Raw genomic sequence first — 21432 nt, 5'->3', positions numbered from 1 at the left:
TGCATCGTGGCTATAAGACTGATTTTAGTCATGATGAAATTCTTCATGCAGATGTTGGAATGTTTACAATGAGCTCTCTGGTAAAAGATGGCCAATTGTTGTAATATCTTTGGAAAAGCATTGAAACCAGTGGAAAGGTCGTTTTTCAATGAATATTTAAGCATTGTTCCATAACGGAGCTTGGGGTGCAGGAAACCATTTAATCCACGTGTCTTATAGATGTTGGTCCAGGTGCGTATCGCTCTGTGAATGATGAGGTTAGTTGGATCTCTAGTTGTTTTTTTACTCAGTTTTTCCATGGCAATCCTTTGTAGATGTAGGAGAGTTGTTAAATGACTTCTTGTTATTCTTCCTCGTACAACACTAACTTGATTTTTATGGCCCAGAGCGGAATTACTCACTTCAGGCATATTGCTGGGAGCTTTGCTAAAATCTTGACGTCACAAATACAGGTCCTGATAGGGAAAAACACTTACCTTCGTTTTTCACTACTGCAAGACCTATATCTTCAATGGGATAAAATTGGGATTACCTTATTACATTTCTTAAGAGTACTCTAAAAAGGGACAATATAATTGATTCAAGTTTGGTATCTCTGGAATCCTAATTTAATATCCTAACTTATGGTGAAGTCAGATTTTAAATTACTATCTTGAAAATGCCACTTTTAGAAATTTGGTATTTTCTTACTGTAGCCATTTGCAGCCAGCCTGTCTCTGGTCATGTGACTAGGAGCAGTTGTCAGCTGGACTTTGTGTATTCCATTTAGACAGCCACACACAATGGGAGCTTAGGTGTGACTGAGTGGGCCATCACTGGTTAGATGGGAGGGAGGAGCCAGGCTCAGCCTCATTTACACCTGAATCAGCTGTGTCCTGTCCCCACACAAAGGGCTGCATTCACCCTGTAGTTAGCCTGGAGCTAGGGCAGGAAAGGCAGGTCAGCTGTGTACTTCAAAGGCATGCCTACAGAAGCATCTCCCCACTTCAAAGGCACAGCTGTGTGTAAAAGAAGCACCCCAGGCACCACCACTTCTGTACACTTCTGAACCTGTGGATACTCCAGAAGGAAAGCTGCTATGCTGCTGAAAGACTGCCACTCTGTTGGACTCCTGCTTTGCTGTGTTGACCAGCTGCCTTCTTGCCTGGGTGAGAAGGACTGGACCTGCATCTCCTGAACCCAGAGTGACTCCAAGGGCTAGTTGGCTGGCCACCTGATCTGAAGCCTCCGGGACATACAGGCTTCCAACCCCTGCACCTGGACTCTGCCATCTGTGAATCTACCCTTCCAAGTGGTGCTATCCCAGTCCACAACCCTTAGGAGGGGGCATAAGGTGCTTGACAGCAGAACTGCAGCATCTCCTCTGCTGAGCAGCGTATCCCTGAGTAAAACCGACGCGTCGCCTCTGATGCGTAGATTGGACTCGTCGCAAAAGACTCGCTTCACTGCCGCAACTCGGACATTGGAACTGACGCATTGAGTTCAGAACCGCTGCTGTGAGACTCATTCCCTGGTGCAAGTCCTCGCATCTCTCGGTGAAGGCAGCCTCAATGACGATGCTGAAACTCCGCTACACCGCTTCCCCACTCATTGGAATCCACGCATGGCACCAGCTGCACATCGCATCCCTAACACCGGACTTAGCATTGCAAGCCCCATGGACTAGATCGTTGACATAACAGGATTTCACACCGCAGCCTTGCCCCATCTTGGAACGAACGCATCGCCCCAGCTGTACGACGCATCTTAAATGAGGATTTATGCAATGCTCTGCAACCCATGATGTAGGGTACTTTGTTCCGCAGGTATAACTGGGTCCCTGTACCCATCCCACGCTCCATCGTGGTCAGTCTGAACTTGTGACTTTGTCCCGGTCCCGCTTGACCATGTATCCCTAATATCGATTTGTGCTTTTTGTCGCTATATCTCAATATAATAATAATTCAATAACTCCAGTTCTACTCATTGGATATGTGTCATCTGGTCTTTCTTTATTTATTAAATTAAGCTCTATTTTTCTAACCTTGTGTGCCATCCTGTTAGTGCGGTGTTTTCAATGCTTAACTGTTTGAAGTGTTGCACAAATACTTCACACAATACCTCTAAGTTAAGCTTTACTTCTCTGTGTCAAGCTACCAGAGGGTGAGCACACATTAATTTAGGGTTTGCCTGTACTTTACCCTTACTAGTACTGTGGTTGCTGCTTGACCAGTGCTCTCAAACAAGTAAACCAGTAATCCAATTTCCAACAAATATCTATGTCGAGCAGAAGGGTGATGGATATCAATCTTTTTCTGATATCAGTACAGTCTCACCGCAGCAGATATTGAGCATACTGGCACTGTTGACCACAAAGTAATCCTTGCTAGTGTCAGTTCAGTGAGTTCATGAAAGGGAGGTGTACCCCCTGTTGGTGGATGCAACAAGATCTGTGTATAGATCTAGGAGGGAGAGTCTTTCAATATGCTTTGATCATTTGTGTTTCAGAAATTTGAGTGGCCAAATCTGTCTAGTAAAGGGTCAATTGCCATGTTCCTGTCAGGCATGATCGAATTCTATGCAAAGAGTATTAGGTTTCAAGAAAAATCTTGCTACTGAGCTTCTGAGCAGAGAACCTATTTGGATCCCGGTATAAATATGCAGCCTTTTGCATTCAGTTTGGCAAAGAAAAACTTCCCATTGGGGTCCGACGTTGTTAACAATATCTTTTTCTGTAGATGATAATTGCCACCCTGATTTACCTGTATCAGGATGTGTGTATTTATTGGCTTTCTGAATGATTGCTTCCCGATGCAGAGTGCACCTTTCTCATCTAATCTGTCTTTAATGTACCTGTTTTTTTAATCAAAAAGGTGAGTCTTCTGCAATAGCACTATGTCTAGTTTATTACAGGCTAAGTGCAACAGCTTTTTCTTACATTTAACACAGTTTGAGAGGCCATTTATGTTTAGTAACCATAGTGAAATGGCCTTGGTATCGTTAATGTAGATTAAGGCCTCTTCGTTATATTAATGGTGGTACAATGTAACGTAAAATTCTAGATATTCCCTCAGGGCAAGCCAATGTCGTCTTTCACCGGCAATATTGGGTGCAGAGATGGTGTTTAATGAAGTGCATTTGTGGGTTTGGGGTAATCGCTCTCAGGTAATCGACTTGGTAACTTGAACAATTTTCTCAGGACAAGCTATTATGATTATTGCCCACTACAAGTCAAGGAGAGGAGCTGAGTGAGTCTTGGCAGGTTTCCACAGGAGATCATAACTTTAAATCAGAAAACTCGTACTTCGTGTGCAAACTTTGCCACTCAGTAAGAAAATAGGTCTAACTGGAAGTGAGTTAAACTGGCACATTCTCCAGTTGTGGTTAAGCCAGCCAGTTTTGAAGGACCCAAGTTGGGCAAGGAATGTAATCGTCATGCTGTAACAGGTGATCTAGATTGGACCCTCTTCCTGGGGATCAAGCAGGGGGAGGTGTGTGTCATAGTTTCTGGCAGGATCTCTGTGGCAGCTCTGTACTTCGTGAGATATACCAGCCGCGGGCAGGTGCCAGTGTGAAGGATGTTGTTTTCTGCGGTCCATCCCCTAATCAGTAAGGTCCTATGCATATCGATATCTCTGTTTGTCCATCAACAAGCTGCTTTTGCTCTTCATGATCACAGAACTCATGGTTGCTGGGTCAAATAACCCACAGGAGATACATGTGTGTCCTAGCAGGTGCAGAGGGCCAAGAACTTCTTCTGGACGCTTATATCATATAAGAGGTCAGTAACAATAGATATTTTATTGCCATTATATGTGAAGGGGTCCTGTTTACTGAATCCTTGCAACAATAGTCAGGTGTGCCAGTGTCTTAGAATGCAGGCTATCACAGGTCGAGGTGCAGGACTATTAGGCGGTTTCCTTAGCCACAGTCTTTGTGACCTTTACATTTCCAGGAGCAGTCAGAACTCTACGCCTTACAATTGTGATAGGAAGGGGAAGAGGAATTTAATAATACACGTGCCTTCTTCAGTCTTCAGGATGCCAGAAATACTCATGTTATCTCTCCTGGTCCTATCTTCTCGTTTAGTGAACTTCACCTTGAATTTCCATAGCTCATCAGCCCAATTTCAAGTACATTGGCTTCAATCCATTTCTCTGACCTATTACATTACGTCTTGAATGTCACCAGTTCAGTATGGATGGTTTTCAGATCCCTGTTTATATCTGCAGTGGACATTTCCTCTGAGTTTATGGAGACTTTCATGCTTTTTATCTCCATCATGGAGTCCAGGGGGACAGATGTCATTGGTGTGGTTTGCAATAATTGTTCTTTTTTACTTTCATCTGAATCCTCCTGCCATGTCTTCGGATAATAAACGTTGGTTAGAGGATTTATGTTTGAACATCTATGTCACCTGTGTTAAAAGAATTCTCTGAGATACAAGACACTTCACAATGTTTTCCAGAGGTTATTCATCTGCATTTGCAGAAGAAGCATGGAATGTCATTAAGATCCTGATGGAGCAGAAAATAAAATATTCAGTTAGGGCTGAGTAATATTCAAGTGCATAATTTAATGTGAGGGTAGGCAGCAGATATGACTCCTCAATGGCGAGTGAGAGGCAGAGCATTCAACATAGCAAACCTCCAGTGGCTGAAGTGAGCCACCAGCCGGTGCACTATCTTCACTACTATGCAGGTGAGGAGTTGTAAATATAACTGCCTCAATTGTACATTACTGCATCGTCACTTGCAGCCCAGCACATTAAAAAATGTCCACAAATGTAGGATATTATGGGGCCCCACAAATCAGTATAGGTGAGATCAAGCATGTTTCCAGACTCCGCTGTTGCCCGCCCCATTAGCTCCAGGTGTAAGTCTTCAGTAGGGGAAAGACCAGCACCTCCCTTTTGGTTACCCAACTGCTGAGAGGCTCAGAGGGAAGGAGCTTCAAGTTGAAGGTTGATGATTGGATCAGGTTCCTTCCTCTACAGTCAGCAGCATATGTGAGTGCACTATGGGTGGTGGCACCGTTTAATGCAGGCTTCATAGCCCCTTATTGCCTCTTCTCTCTCCGCTTGCTTTGACTTCTATGCCTCGATTCTGTGATGAGTACAGACATGGAAGACCACTGGGCTAGATTCAATGACCAGATTAGAGTGGATTTACGGCAGAGCTCCTTTCAAGTTGGCCATCAAGCCTGTTGACCGGGATCTGTCTCCCTCTCAAGCCTTCTCTCTGCTTATGGGTCTATGTAGTTAGAAGCTTTCCATGAGTGGTTCATGAAACCAATGCCAGTTTCATAGGAATTTAGGGTTTTTTAGGCTCGTCAAATGATATGGCTTGGTAAATCTCTCTCAATCTATATACATACAAAAGCCTATATTTACTAACCTACAGGTACACAGGCAATGCAATGGAACACCAATGCCCACGCTGCAGTTATACCAAAACAATATGCTAATACAAACCTATAAGTGAACTACACCCAGCGTGTTTAGAAATCAACATGACTAAAGCAAAGTAAAGCGGACTCGAAACAGAAGAGCCACACACTATGGTTACAATCGCAATGCAATAAATGGCTGGTATAACCAGTGTCGACCCCCAATTGCTTACAATTCATGAGAAAAGCAGTCAGCCACATTCACTGAAACTGAATTTAAGATTCTCGTAACAGAAGTGCTGATGGTTGATGTCTTGAAATTTGAAGAAGACAACAAACCACTAATGCCATTAATAAAATCAAGGAATGGAGGACATACGGCACAAGGTTAATAGTGTGGACTCACTGAGCCAATGACACGTAATATAATGAGATGCAACACCTTTGCAGCAAACACAAGTCTGCAAACAGAGGACGCATGGGGGCTGAGGGTGAGGCTCTTCATGCTATCCAACATTATGCTGCTGACAAATTAAGTACTAGTTACTATTAGTTATAAGTATCGTGGACATTGGCTCAGGCACAGGCAGAAGATGTGCAACTGTCACCTAAATCGTCAAAAATCTACACTGAGCATTTGCATGTGTTGCCTTCTACTGTTTTGGGTATGTTTACAGTGGAACATCATATAGCAGTGGTTCTTAGCTTTCTGACTTCTGAGGAGCCCCACTTGATCATTACTAAAATCTGGGGGCCACCACTGAATCATTATTGGGATAGGGGGTCCTCCAGTGAGTAATAAATGTCTTAAGCATTTTGTATGATTTGAACCTGAAAACAGTGCATAAAATAGAGAAGCAATCATTCATAAAGAAACACGAATACCAAATGATGAAATCTTTTAATTCATAAACACATGTAAAAAAATCAAAACATTCTCTTTAATCAGAAGGTGGTAGCTTTTCTAAACTCATCTGAGGCCACTCATTGCCTATATTATATTTTCCCTGATGAATCTGCACTGCTTCTACGATTCAATTTGAGGGGACCACCCTCAATTTCAGCCTCCTTCAAATTTTGGTATTGTTTAAAAAAATTCAATTTTATATTTTGCTTTTTTATTTATATACACTTTATTCATCTGTTAAAATTATTTAATTTTCAAAGCAGTCGTGGACCCCTGAGTAGTTTTCGCGGACCTCAAGGGGTCCACGAACTACTGGCTAAGAAACACAACCATGTAGCATAAACAGATCCATATACAAAATCCATATCCATATCCATATACAAAAATCAAAAAGGCAACACGTGGCCTGGAATGCAGATGTGCTAAACGCACCCCTCATGTCAAATGACTTAATGTGTGCATCTTCGGTTAGAGACAGTACCCATCCTGGAGAGGCGGGTGATGGTTAATGTTTTGCTGTAAGCCACCAAGCACTACTACTTTATGCTCCGTCTGGGAGTCATAAATTGCCAGCTCCTGTTGTGTTGAGGTACCTCATCTGCTTTTCAGACGGCCGAAGTTTTTTCAAGGAGGCTCCTGGTGTTATCCCAAGTACACTAACTTGTTGGCAATATAAAGGTCAGCCATGAATTAAGTTGACACACCTGTGTGAGTGGTATATCAACCCTCTCTTGCGGACGTGGATTTCCACTATCATATGTGTACAAGACCTTACACCTCTAATAAAATCGTATAGCAATGTAGCACGTGTGGACCTAATCGTGTGAGGTACCTTTCTGTTTCATGAACTTAACCTGGAGATTTAATGTAGCAGTGTGTTATGAGTAGCTTTACATCACCCATCTTCTGTACATTGCAGGGCACTCCATTTTGCCATTCTTCAGCATATATTGCCATGCGTTGTATGTTACTCGGTAACCAGATATATAATCCAAGTTCATTCGTTCACTAAAGCATTTTAGTATAACAGCCCTTCCACCAGTGATGGCCTGGGAGCTAAGAGCAGTCTTAGAAAATGTGCTCATGCAAGCCCCATATTATACAGGGTGATTGGAGTGAGTGAGTCTACCCGTCTCACAGGGGGTGTTTAAGTTGATGATGTGGGTGGAATGGGAGGGAGTAAGGCCCGAGAATGGTCCGTGTTTGTGCGAGACCTCTGATAGCGCCCAGAAAGGGCTAGCAGGTGGCTATGATTGGCTTCGTATAGCAGGAGGGACAGTGCAGTGTGGTCAAGCTGATCTACATAGCAGTTTAACAACTGCTCATTTCGAGTCGTTGTGGACCTCAGCAGTTGCTAGTATAGTGTTCAAAATATCATTGATCATTGGGTTGACGCTATCAACAACTTTATAAAGTATACAAGGGGGCAGGGATAATGAGGGGATCCTGATTCGCAGTCTTAAATAGCCTGGCCTGACTGAGGTAAGCTAACTCATTGGAAAGTTGTCAATGATGCTCCTGTCGGGGGATTGTTCCTTGTCAAAATATTAGTTGAAGCGGAGCTGGTTCTGAGGCTCTTTTTGAATGGCTTGTACTTTTTCGTCAAAAAATTGAGGATATTTTATTGCATAAGGTTTGAGAGGATGGAATACCCCTGATCATTGCTTTCGATTGAGAAATGAGTCTGCCATTTTAAAGATTTGTTTTGGTTGGATTGGGCTTTGTCAATCAACAGGTTCCAAAATGCAATGCGCTGCAAACTAAAGTCAGGACTGTTAGTGAGAACAACTGTGAGAGGATTAGTGAAGGGGTCACAACGTTTAAGGGTCCCTTTGCTGAATGAGGTGACAACGAATTTTAAAACCCAAGCGCACCTCATTAAATAAAGGAATATTCTAAAAGGCTGTTGTTTTTCGCTCTGTTTTACTGGAAATGTATCCATCACAGCCTGCATCTTCACGTGCCGCTACAGTGTTATTGGCGCAATTTCCACAATCAATAACAACCTAGGTTCGTTTTTTAACATAATTTCTTCACTATTTAGTACATCTTTTGGAGTTTTCTCTTCAGTTTGATGCAATATTTGTGTTTTCGTTTATGCTGACTTTGTTTATTTGGTCTGTGCTTTGCTGGCTGCTTCTGTGCTGTGTGTGTGGTTATTCAACCCACGATAGTGATGTGTGAAGTTTCTAATTGTACGAACTATAAGAACTAAACTTTGATCCATGAACTTAAAGGTTGGTAGTCTGTTCTGCTTTTGTTTAGTGAAATTTGATTAGGCTGAAGGGAGTGTTGTAGAAGTTTATGTGCTTAGTTGCTCATTTGAGCACCAGAAAAAAACTTTTCTCTCAGAGATACTTAACTCGGCGTGCGTCTCGGCATACGCTCTCCAATCAGCCGCCTCTCATTACTTCCACGGTTCCTCCCTTCTTACCTTACCAATTCGCCTGAAAGCGCAGCGAGGCAATCAAACTGCGGCATCTTAGCGCTATACAAGACTCTTGTCCCATGACCTTCATGGTCCACTAGCTGACGCAGAGGTGTTTCATTTCTCTTTAACACTTAGCTCTCATTTCACCGTAGGAGGCACTTTGGTTTACCGGCCACCAGGCCATGCCGGTAACTTTCTGGGCGCACTGGAAGACATTATAATTCCACGGGCTTTAAGATACTCTAGATATCTCCTCCTGGAGGATTTTAATATCCATGTATTTGTATTTGTATTTGTATTTTTGATTTGTAGAGCGCCTTATCACCCGGGGTCTCTAAGCGCTTAGCAAGCGAGTGAACATTGTTGTTGACAGTCTGGACTCCTCGGAGACGGTCCGCCTAAACAAAGCTCTTGCCATGGCCCAGTTAAAACAATGGGTTGAGGCGCCCACTCACTCGGGAGGACATGTCCTTGATCTGGTTTGTTCCAATTTCGACATCGACATGGCCCGCCCTGAGATAGTGACATGGTCAGACCACAGGCTGATCAGGTTTGCCTGGACTTTGACCCGCTTAGTTGAGAACAGCCCCCAAGCTGTTCATGCACAGAAAATTAATGTAGATATTCTGTCAGATTGTTTAGCCGCCTCCCGTCCAGCCCTTCCCCTTGAAATTGAGTCGGCCGTCAGCTCATTCAATTCATGGATAGAACTTGGGACTGCTGCCTCTATAAAAAAAAAGCCGGGTCTGTAGACTCCGCTCTACCCCTTCCAAACCCTGATTCTCCCACTCTCTCTGCGACCTTAAATCGGGCTGTAAGAAACTTGAACGGATTTGGAGACAAGCATATCTTCCTGAGGCAAAGAAAGAACTGCGGGTGGCGCAAAAAAAGTATTATGCGGCTATTAGATCTGCCAAAAGCCACTACTATGCAGGGCGAATCAATAAAGCCAACAATAACAGCAAGGAAAGTTTTACTATTGTACAAAGCTTTGTCTCACCCTGTGCAGCTCAACCTCTGCCGACCTCTTCGGAGAAATGGTGCGAAGAACTCTCTGTGCTTTTTGTTGATAAAATCAAAGAAATTCAGGATGATTTGCTAACTGTCTGTAACAGTTTTCCATCTCAACTGGCTACTACCTCCCCAATGATGCCTGATCCCACAGAGCAGTTTGCCAACTTTGCCCCGGTAGAGAAACTGGACATCGTTACTGTTCTTGCGGCCTTAAAATCAGGATCCCCCTCCGACCCCTGTCCTGCTAGAGTATTTGCGGGACTAGCAGATATATTTGGAAATGAGGTGACTCATATTATTAATCATCCTTTCTTACTGCAACTTTCCCGGCCTGCTGGAAGCAAGCGAAATTGCTTCCCCTTCTAAAAAAAACCGGACTGGACCCTGCTGTCCCCTCCAACTTCCGGCCTATATTACTGCTGCCAGCTCTTGCCAAAATATGCGAGAAGGTCGCATTCAATCAACTGGACAAATTTGTTGAAACCTCTCAGGCACTTCATCCAGCCCAATCAGGTTTCAGAGCAGCCTACAGCACTGAGACTGCCCTAGTTGAAATATCCGAGGCTATCCGGGAATAGACGGAGGTGGCAGAGCGGCTCTGATTTTATTAGACCTCTCTGCCGCCTTCGATACGGTACCACATTCCCTTTTGCTCACCAGACTAGCTGCCATAGGCATCACAGGCCCTGCACTCGACTGGTTGACATCATTTCTAGAAAATAGAACGCAACAAGTCTGGATGCCTCCCTTTGCCTCCTCTCCCAAGAAACTTACTACAGGTGTCCCACGAGGCTCTACTCTCAGCCCCCTGCTTTTTAATATTTACCTCACCCCTTTAATCTATCTTGCAGAACAGCTAGGAGCAAAAATTATGGCCTACGCCGACGATACCCAACTACTGTTTACATGGCCTAAAAACAGCCTGGATACGTCGGCGGCCCAATTTTGCCTATCATCTGTTTTTCGTTGGCTAGCCCTTGCCCAGCTTAAATGCAACGAAAGCAAATCAGAGATTCTGCTGTATGGCTCCTTTCCTGATAATTTCAGTGATCTCCTATGGCCTGCTGACCTGCCATGTCCTAAATCTATCGGCGGCCCGCTAAAAATTTAGGAGTCTGGTTCGGCAATGACCTCAAATTTGAGGATCATCTAAAAAAATTTACAGGGGTCTGCTTTTCCACTCTGAAAACTCTACGCAGATTTTTCCCCCTCCTTCCGAGAGAGGCCAAAGAGACTGTTATTTGTGCCCTTATACTTTTTAGATTAGACTATGCGAATGGCCTATTCTGTGGCCTACCGGCCTATCTGATACATTGTCTCCAGGTCATTCAAAATGCCGCTGTGCGACTTTTGTTTAACATACCCAGAAGTTCCAGTGTCCGCCACCCTCTTCGCGACCTTCACTGGCTCCCCGTCGCTCACAGGATTATGTTTAAAATCCTTGTCCTCTCCTACCGCGCCGTTCATCAAACTGGTCCAGTTTATCTGAGAAAAAGATTTTCCCTCTATGTTCCTAACCGGCCCCTTAGGTCGGCCAATTTGTGCCAAATGACCGTACCTAAATTTAAATACAGCAGACTAGGTGGCCAATCCATCACAGTCAGAGCCGCGAAAGCCTGGAATACTCTTCCTCTCCACCTAAAAACAGCTCCTACCATCACTGCTTTTAAGAAAGGTCTGAAGACCCACCTCTTTAACACCACTCTGTAGGGCTCGCTCCTCTCTCCGCACCATCAATTTAGGATTCTCTCTGCTCTGCCCTCTCTCCTTTTTTCGCGCCAGGATACTATTTTTTTAGTAATTGAGCGCGCTACAAAAGCCTTTATAATAATAATAATATAATAATACAAACCATTGAAAAAAAAAATCACAAGATGTTTGATTTGTGTAATGCAATAGAGATCACAGGGGTGACCTTAGTAGGACCCGCGGGGTGTGGAGGGGCCACGCCGGGGATTGGACACTGTCAGACCTCAGAGTGGTTGACACCTTCCTGCTTTCTCAAATTTGCTTGAAAATGCACAATGTGCCCACTCTTTTTTCAAAATGTTCTCAGAGAACACCCTCGAACCCCCGGTAGGTGGTTCTGGCTCGCTCGCTACGATCGCTCTCCGCAGTGCAGTACGACAATTGTTTTACACCTCACCACTTTTAAATGTCACCATTCACCACTGATGATGACCCTCTGCCCATTAACCCCTAAAAGCATCTTCTTGGTCCCCAGTTTGCCGTGGATTTTCCCTGTGCCCCATACAGCCAGTTTTGCACTAGCTTTATCTACTCATCGACTGCAGATATGCATGACTGTTTCCCAGCATGTGGAACATATACAACGAGGATTGTGATAACATGCCTGTAACACTGCAGTGCTTAACTTGTGCAAGAAAGAGCACTGGTGCCTGAAACGTCCAGTGCAATTAAACGTCAATGTGCCAAATACCAAAGCTGGTAGTCCTAAATCCACCTTATGTCTTTTTAATCCACCACCATACACTCTCTACGCTTTTATCTGAGACTTGCAGGTTCCTGCTTTCTCCCTTTGTGACAGGTTTGCTATCTTTCTCCTTTGTTTCTCCCCTCTCTTGCGCTCGACAAATACAGGATGAGGAAAAAAAGGCGTTGGTCCCAAAAAAGAAATGTCGGTTGCACCCACCGGCTCTAATTAAGCCCTGGTAACATGTGGTCTTTACTAACAGATTGGTTATTTGTGCAACATTTCCATTCTCTGCTCTAGTGTTCGCAGCTGTAGTTAGAATTTTCTACTCATTATGGCAAAAATGCAATTCATTTTGTCTGCTACATTTTAGACTATCTTTCTTATTAACATCCATGTACCTTCCTTCTGGGGCTCAATTTATTCCTCTGTTTTATATTTTTCCTAAGTCCCATGATGAACTGCCTTTTTTGAATACTTCTGCAATGTATGCAGATTATGGGACAGTTGCTTATATTTTGGCATTACTTATATTACTTGTAGACTGGCTTTCACTGTTCTGAATTCTAAAGAATTATAGCCCATCTACTCGCACATTCATTTTTAGGCATAAGAGCTAGTAATACAGGAGTCATATGATAAGGCTTGTAGAAAAATGTATGTTTTTTTCCCTATCAATCAAATAATCAATCAGTCAATCAATCAATTAGTATTTGTATAGCGCAGCTAATCATCGGGGAGGAGGTGTAATTCAGGCACTGTGCTGCAGGTATCAGTTGAAAAGACAGGTCTTAAATCCCTTCCTGAAGAGGTTCAACGAGGGTGGGGAGGGTGTTCCAAGCTTTGGTGGCGAGGTGGGTGAAAGAGCGTCCTCTGGTGCGGCTGCAGTGGATATGTGGTGTCTGGGCAAGATGTTTGGAGCGGAGGTTTCTGGTCGGCTGGTGGAAGATCAGGCGGTGGTTCGAGTAGTCAGGTCCTTGGTTGTGGAGGGCTTTGTCGGTGTGGGTGAAGAACTTGAACTGGCACTGCATTTGTACGGGGAGCCAGTGGAGGTCTTTCAGGTGCTGGGTGATGTGTGTCCTCTTGGGGAGGTTGAGGATTAGTCTGGCTGCTGTATTCTGGTTGGTCAGGAGTCTTTGCTTGAGTTTGGTGGTGGTGCCGGCATAGAGAACGTTCCATTTGCGAGCTGGCTGTGATGAGGGCCTGTGTCAAGGTTTTCTTTGTGCTGATAGGGAGCCAGCTGAAGATCTTAGGGGCATGCGGCTAGTGTGAAAGCAGGCTGAGGCGATGGGATTGACTTGATGTTTCATGGAGAGTTCGCTGTCCAGTATGGTGCTGAGGTAGCAGGTGTGGTCTTTCGGCATGGGGGTAGGTCCGAGCTCCACTGGCCACCTGAAGTTGTTTTAAAGGGGGGTGTGTCTACTGAAGATCAAAACTTGCATTTTGTACATGTTGAGTTTAAGGCAGCTGTCTCTTATCCATGTCATGACATTCTTAATGCAGTTGTGGAAGTTAGTCTTCGTTAACCGCTTAACCGCTGTGGCAATTCCGCCGCAGGCGCGGTGGTTTAGCGCAGCGGGCGGGGCCGTGGCTGCCAACCGGCATGCGCAGCATTAGGAGGTAGTGCGCGCGATGGCCGTTGGCCATCAGAAGCAGCGAAGGGGTTAATGTGTGGTTCGCTGAGAGTAAGAGAAGGAGCTAAGTGTCTTCTGCATTGTAGAAGATGTTGAGTAGATGATGTTGTGGGATCTGACAATGTCTGCAAGGGGTGTCATGTAGAATCTGAAGAGGGTAGGGCTGAGGGACAAGCCTTTGGGTACTACGTAGATGATGTGCTTGGGTGGCGATGTGAACTGAGGGATGCAGACTCTCTGGGTGAGTCCCATGAGAAAAGATGCCATCCATCCGAGCGCATCATCAGTGATTCTAATATGGCGTAGTCGATCGATGTGTGTGGTGGAAGACAGTGTTGAAAGCTGCGGAGAGATCAAGGAGGATGAGGGTAGCCATTCTCCTCTGTCAAGTAGGGCTAGGATGTCTGTTGCTGCGATCAGTGCTGTCTCTATACTGTGGTTGGTTCCGAAACCCGATTAGGAATGGTCCAGCAGTTTGTTTCTTTCCAGGTGCTTTGTGAGTTGGAGGCTGATGGCCTTCTGCAGGACTTTGGGGGGGGCGATGGGGAGTTTCAGGAGGAGGGAGATGAGATTGGATGGTAGTTCTGGAGGTCTTTGGGGTCTGCCGAAGGTTTCTTGAGGAGGGGTGTGAACTCTGCATGTTAACATGCATCGGGAAAGATATCTGTTTGTAAGGAGTAGTTGAGGATGGTGGTGAGCTAGTGGCTGATCTTGTTGCTACTGAGGTTGAAGAGTCAGAGGGGGCATGGCTCGGTGGGTGCTTCTGAGTCGATGGAGTTCATCGGGGTGGTAGTTGTTGGTGTTATATGATGTTCCCATGTGGTGAGTGGGTGGTTGAAAGTTTGGTTGCAAAAAAAAGGTCAGAGGGTTGGGGATCAAAAATTCTGTAGATGGTTGCTACCTTGTTGTGGAAGTGGTCGGTGAGGGAGTCGCAGAATTGTTGTGCGGGACGAATAGAGTTTTCAGTGGCTGAAGGGCAGGTTAACTTTGACGATAGTGCAGAGTTCCTTAGTTTGGTTGCTGCTTGTTTCGATCCGACGTGCCAGGGCCTATTTTTTGAGGCTTTGAGCTGGCGGTCGTAATGGTTGAGGGTGGTTTGTAGGCGGCTCGGTCTGTGTTGTTCTTGCTGGTTTGCCTTTTTTTTCAGATGGTTTACACTTGTGTTTTGATGTGCTGAATTCTGGAGTGAACAGCTGGCTTGCTTAGTGGGTCTGTGTGTTTTGGCTGGTTTGGTGTGGGCGACTTGGTTGGCAGCATTGGTGATCCAGGCGTCAAAACTCTCTACTGTCTGGTCCAGGTTGGTGGTGATGGGTTAAGCTGTGCTGGGGGCATTGGTCCATTACTGCTGGGTTACCTTGGTCCAGGTGCAGTAGGGGTTATTGCATCAATGGGAAACGGTGTGTGGCGGTCCGGTGAGGGTGAAGTGTACAATGGAGTGGACCGTCCAGGTGAGCTGTGAGGTTTGGCTGTATCTGATACTGTACTTTATGTGAAGATGGATCTAGCGTGTGTTGTGCTCTGTGTGTAGGGTCAGTGACTTTCTGCTTGAGCCCAATGTTGTCTAGACTTTCCAGGAGGGCAAGGGTGTGGGGGTGTTGGTGTCGGAGGGGTTGTCCAGGTGGAAGTTGAGGGCTCCCAGGAAGATGTAGTTTTCTGATTCATTGGCGTGTGGGGTGGTTAATTTGGTGGTGGCATCGCAGATATCGGTTGGTGGTCCTGGCAGTCTATATGTGAGGGAAACTTTGACCGGGGTTTTGGCATTGGACTGTAGCTGGAAATTCAAAAGTTCCATCATCAGTGTGGTGTCGTCGTTGGTGATGGTGCAGGGGATTGATTCCTTGTGTACGATGGCGATGCATCTGCCTTGTCCTTTGGTGTTGTCTCTGTGTTTCATCTTGTAGTTGCTGGGGGTTGCCGTGGGGATGTAAGGGGCAAATGTTGAAGAGAGCCAGGTCTCTGCCCTGAAGATTACGTTGGATGCAATGATGGTGCTCAAGATTTCGGCGGCACGTTTGTTGAGTGATCTGGCATTGATCATGAGGCAGTTGAGCCGGTCCGGTGGGGTGTTGGTTAGTGTGGCGTTGTTCGATGGGGTGGTGAGCAGTGATGGGGTGGCGATGAAGCGGCAGTGGAAGCAGGAGAAAGGTCCCACTGTGGAACACGGTGTTGCAAGGCAGCAGTTGTTGTGTGCAAGGTCCAGGGCATAGAGCTATGCGACATATTACCTGTGGGAGTGCAGGAAAGCCAGGGTTCCAGGAGCAAACGTGTAGAGACCATTGCAGACAAGCTTGCATATGCATGGCGCGCCCGTGCTGCAGACTCCATTAAGTAGCATTGGAAGGTGGAAGGGCTGTCTGGGAGGGCGGGGGCTTGGGCGGTGGAAAAAAGGCAAAAACGGAGGTAACAGGTGGGCCGGGGACTTGGGTGGTGAAAAAAATACGAAACTGGAGATGGCGGGTTGTCGGTAAAGCAGAACAAATCCTCAGCAGAGAAAAAAACATACATCTAAAGCTAAAAAAGCACTATTGACTAAAAGTAAATACACAAGTATTTACACAAGTAATTCCAGAGAATTATTTCCACAAAATCACACAAATGCAGCAAAAAAAGAGACAATTAGAGGGGGACCGGGGCTCAAAATGAGGTGTCAAATACGTGGAGTGCCAGAAACGGTGCCTCTGAGCTGCTGCAGATGGGGGCAGCGACCAAGACCAAGCCAAGTGGTAAAGGGCTACTCTTACAGGTCACAATTAAACAGAACTGACCATGAACGAGGACATTCCCCCAGAGGCGACAGAATCAAAGAGCCGAATCAAGTGGCAACAAATAAATGGTATTACCTTTCCTCCTGTGAATTACTACTTGAGAACACCCTTTTCCCAGTGGTCACTATCGCTACTGTAGAAAAAAATTTCTGTTCAACTGGGTTCACTGTGGCCAGTTCAGAACATCAACTACCAGCTAGAGAAGATGCTTCTTAAGCTGACCACAAGCACAAAATAGGATGGGGAACAGTAGGCACTTTCTCTAGTGGCTGCAGTGAGAAGCAGGCCTTATGCCCAGCACAGATAGGGGGAGGTATACCTCATCAAACATAGTCCAGAGCATGTCATCTATGGAGGGAAGCAGCTCTTGGTTGCTCTCCTATTGTATCTTTCTTTGAAAGCAAGGCTAGTTTCATGCTACATGGACTTCCTGGTTTACATCAACCATCTCAGCAGCTAATTACATGCTGGCATTCTGAGCCAGTTTACAGTTATAGACAAATGTCTAGTATATTGCTTGATCCACAAGATCAAGCTTCTTGCACATCCTGTTGCTGATTATTCACGCAATTACATAATTAATACAATCTTCGATAAAATCTTGTACTGAATAACAGAATAGATATTCGTTTTTCCTAATTAAAAACCAAACCATTTCATCATAAAAAGGAAACAGCCTTTACAATGCAATATAAATATAAATATATATATATAAATATAAATATATATATATATATATATATATATATATATATATATATATATATATATATATAGGGTTTGGGGTGAATATAGTTATAGGGTGGTAAATGTGTTTTAAGGGTTATGGGGTGGGTAGAAGTATAGGGGGTAAGGGCATTTTAGACTATAGGGTATAGGGTGGTAAGGGTATTTTCAGGGTTTAGGGAAGGGGTATAGGGTGGTAAGAGTTATTTTAGGGTTTAGTGGTGGGTAGGAGTATTGGATGGTAAAGTGTTTTTTAGTGTTTTGGGGTGGGTAAGGGTATATGCGAGAAGGATGTTTTTACATTGTAAGTATGGGTTGGGGTACAGGGTGGTAAGGGTATTTTAGGATTGAGAGGTGGGTAGAGGTATAAAGGTGGTTAGGGTATTTTAGGGTTTAGGGGTGAGGTAGAGAAATAGGGTGGTAAAGTTATTTTTATGGTTTAGGGGTCAGTAAGGTTAAGGTTATAAGGTGATAAGGGTATTTTTAGGGTTTAGGGATGGGTATAGGGTGGTAAGGGTGTTTTTAGAGTTTAAAGGGATTGAGGTATAGGGTGATAAGGGATTTTTAGAGTTTAGGGGTGGGTAGGGGTATAGGGTGGTAAGTGATTTTTAGGGTTTGTGGGTATATGGAACTTTAAGGGTTAGCGGTGGGTGTGGTATATGGTGGTATAGGCATTTTAGGGTTATGAGGTTGTTAGAGGTACAGGGTGGTAAGGGTACTTTAAGGGGTATGCAGTGGGGAGGTGTTTAGGGCGGTAAGGACATTTTTAGGGTTTGGTGTGGGTAGGGGTATACGGTTGTAAGGACATTTTTAGGGTTTGGTGGTGGGTAGGTGAATAAGGTGGGACAGGTATTTTTAGGGCTTGGGGGTGGGGAGGTGTTTTGGATGGGATGGATGTTTTACGGTTTAGGGGTGGGTAGGAGTATTGGATGGTAGGGTTAAAAAACGGTAACACATTTTTTTTAAATGGGCGGTTGAGGGGAGTGGCCCAATAGAGAAACATTTTTAATTTAAAATGATTTTAAAAAAAGAGGTTACAATTACTTACTATATATATATATATATATATAAAAAGAAAAAGAAGGGGACCACGAAGCCCGGCATCCAACCGAGCTACCTTTGGAGCGCCAGCATAGGATTGAGGACGGGTCCTGTGCGCTGAGGCCCTTGCAGGGCTTTTAAATCTTTGTATCCGGCAGGAAATTAGCGCAGCCATCTATGGCAATAGTGCTTTCCGGAACTACATTCCCCACAATGCCCCACAGACTTTAATGAGCAGCCCAATTAAGGGGCGTGGAATCAAGCATAAAAACATGGGGGAATTGAAACCGGCAACAAGCGCGCAAACCTTTCGGTCAACAGCCTCTGAGGAAGGAGGGATTTACCTTTGAAACGCGTCAGGCCACAATTGACGGAATCGCTGCTAAATGGAATCGGCAAACGGGACACTGTGCATACCCGAATAAAAACCTACAACTGAATGCTGTTGTTTGAGTGCTGTTCTTGCCTTGGGCTACTTGGGAGCTGACATATATATATATACATATATATACATACATACATACATACATACATACACATATGTAAACATATATACTTATTTTGCGTTGGAAAGGTATGGATGCTAACGGTATATGCATAGTAAAGGCATGGTGGTAAAGGCATTGCATTGAAAATGCATTGCATGGTAAATGATGCATTGTTCCATCTTACATCCATCATAAAATTCATCTAGATGCCTTAAAGCTGACATATGTAGCGAAGAGATCTGTTAATTCCACTGTCTCATGTTTGAGGGAGAAGTTGCCCTTGCTATTTGATTTTTTTATTTTCTTTTTTTTATTTTCTTGCCAATTAAACACAATCAGCCATGATCAGACCTCAGTAAATTTGTTAAAAAAGACCTTCGGTGTTCAACTAAGAAAAATCCATGACACCGTTTCTTTCAATTATCAGGCACAAATAATTGATGAAACCCGGACAGCCCGCTGGTATTCCACCCTATTATCAAGTTAGGGCAAGGTCAGCACTTACAAAAAAATATACAAAAAAAGATTATTGGAATGAATGTACGTGAAAACTGAAAGTGAGGAACATAGCGTTACAGGCAACAACAGCAAAAGAATCAGCAGCAGCACACTTCTGCAAAACAAAAATACTCACGCAGAATCTATTGGCCAGAAGTTGATCAGAGTAACAGGACTGCAAGACAAAAAATGAGCAGGTGAAGAGAGAGAGAGGCAGAAAACTCAGCAAAGGAAAAAATATCATGAGGATGGTTTGAAAAGTACAAAGACTTAAATTATATTTTAAAACGGGATGTTAATGGCTATGTAAGCAGCCACAGATGACAAAATGGCATTTTGAGCACACAAGCCGTTGAATAAACTGTAAACGTGATTATTATAAAATGGTTATGAATAAAGTTTGTCATGTTGAACCAATTGGGTAGGCTTTGATTAGAGCACAGCAGCAGACACAGGTGTGCTGGCAACAAGGCTCAGATCAAATCCAGAGATCATGCTTTACATTCCAAAGACTTTTGCAAAATGTTGTACTTTAGAATGCATGTACACAGTGATAAATGCTGTTTGAAAAAAATAAGATGTGAGTTGCTTCCTGCAGAGCATTTCTTTACCTTCAAGCCATTCGGACTATTCCCATTCAGTTAAACAGGTTGATTTGGCATCAAAGCCTCGCCATGTCCAATTACCAAGATTGAACACTGTCCCTTCTTGAAATTAAAAGTCTGAACCAAACTACTCATCGTATGGCAATGGGTAAACTAGAAGATAAGTCACTGTAACTCCTGATCTTGCTTTCAGTGACCAAAGTAAAAAGTGAAAAACACTTGGAAATTAAATTAGAATACCTTACACCAAATTATTGGAGCAGAATGAGTTCAACAGATAAAAAATGCGAGCAAAATTTCAACGGATTCCAACGTTCTTATTTGTGGTCGCATGAGGTGTATAAAAAAAGCAAAGAATGTAGATTGAACACATTTGGAGTAGTAATGTGTGCAACTAAAGTTTTCTTCACACCCCATAGCATGTTTTGTTACTTGCAACTAGCTTAAGAGATCTCTTGCTCTTGCCACAATTATAATATTGAATGGGAATCGCAATAAGTGTCAAACTATAGAGTCCACTATAGTTCACTAGAAACCCCTATTCCTTCCAAAAACACACTGGTGAACCAACTTCCCAATCCTTACATGGCTCCTATGATAAACAGACTACGGGAAAGGGTTCCAAAAAACGTGATGCTTTAATTGCTCTCTCAGACCATTGTGGGGGATACGTTACCTTCATTTATTTACAAACAAGACTTGATAATTCAACATTACACAGGAAGAGAAACCCCACGGCTCAATCTAGGTGTCTTCAGAGAATTGCAAAATCATTAACTGGAAAAGCGATAACAGGCCTAGTGCCAATGATGATATTCCTTCCAGCGTGAGGGTAGTATGTTGCAAGGTTGGGTTAGCAAACAGCCACAGAAGTGTGAACCACCTTCTGCTGCTCCGGCCTTCATCTGTTCCTTTCATCGCTTTAGCTGTCCCCGTGCACTGCGACTAGTAACCGGTACCTAAAGCCTTCGAGGTATGGCTTAAGGTTGAAACTGGGAAAAGGCTGCGTGCGTGAGGAAGATCACAAAGACATCTTCCACCGACAGTCTAATGTTAAGACTCGTTGGCCATCCTCAAGATATGACCCTTTATCATCAGTGGGCCCTCAACCTCTCCTTGTTCTACTGACAACAGCTCACATTTCAATATCTGGTGCAGTTTGTTTTTGAAAGTATTGCTTTCCTCTTATGACCTTAAAATCACCTCGAACACTACACTAGAGAGGAAACACTGAAAGGTTCAGCAGGAGGTTTCAATTTTCTAAGGAGAAGGACCAATAGTGACACCGTTATATGAGTGTGAGACATTCTCTGAAGTGTTTATGTGCTTATAGGCGCTGTTTTAATTGTAGGGTGCTTGCAGAGAGCCATCCTTCACAGTTGTATGCACTCTATAAAAACATACTTTTTAAAAACAAGTCATTAAAGTTCTCCGAAACGAATATAACAATTCATCTGTTATACAACTTTGAATACATGCAACAAAGTTTAACTAAAAACGGGGTTTCAAATTATATAAACAT

The 21432-nt window shown here is 44.0% G+C and overlaps 1 protein-coding gene across 3 annotated transcripts in view; it reads right to left on the bottom strand.

Annotated features, from left to right (window-relative positions):
- DMD (dystrophin) overlaps positions 1 to 21432 on the bottom strand; it is a 4652165-nt gene that overhangs the window by 157703 nt on the left and 4473030 nt on the right. For all 3 annotated transcript variants that reach the window (XM_086934537.1, XM_086934536.1, XM_086934538.1), the window contains one exon: positions 19442 to 19480. In XM_086934537.1, coding sequence (XP_086790663.1) covers positions 19442 to 19480 — 39 coding nt within the window. The remainder of the gene's footprint in view (positions 1 to 19441; positions 19481 to 21432) is intronic.

Source organism: Lissotriton vulgaris, chromosome 8 (genome assembly GCF_964263255.1).
Source record: "Lissotriton vulgaris chromosome 8, aLisVul1.2, whole genome shotgun sequence".
Taxonomy (NCBI): domain Eukaryota; kingdom Metazoa; phylum Chordata; class Amphibia; order Caudata; family Salamandridae; genus Lissotriton; species Lissotriton vulgaris.
The sequence above is the reverse complement of the archived record's forward strand: the minus strand, read 5'-3'. Positions and strand labels throughout refer to the sequence as shown.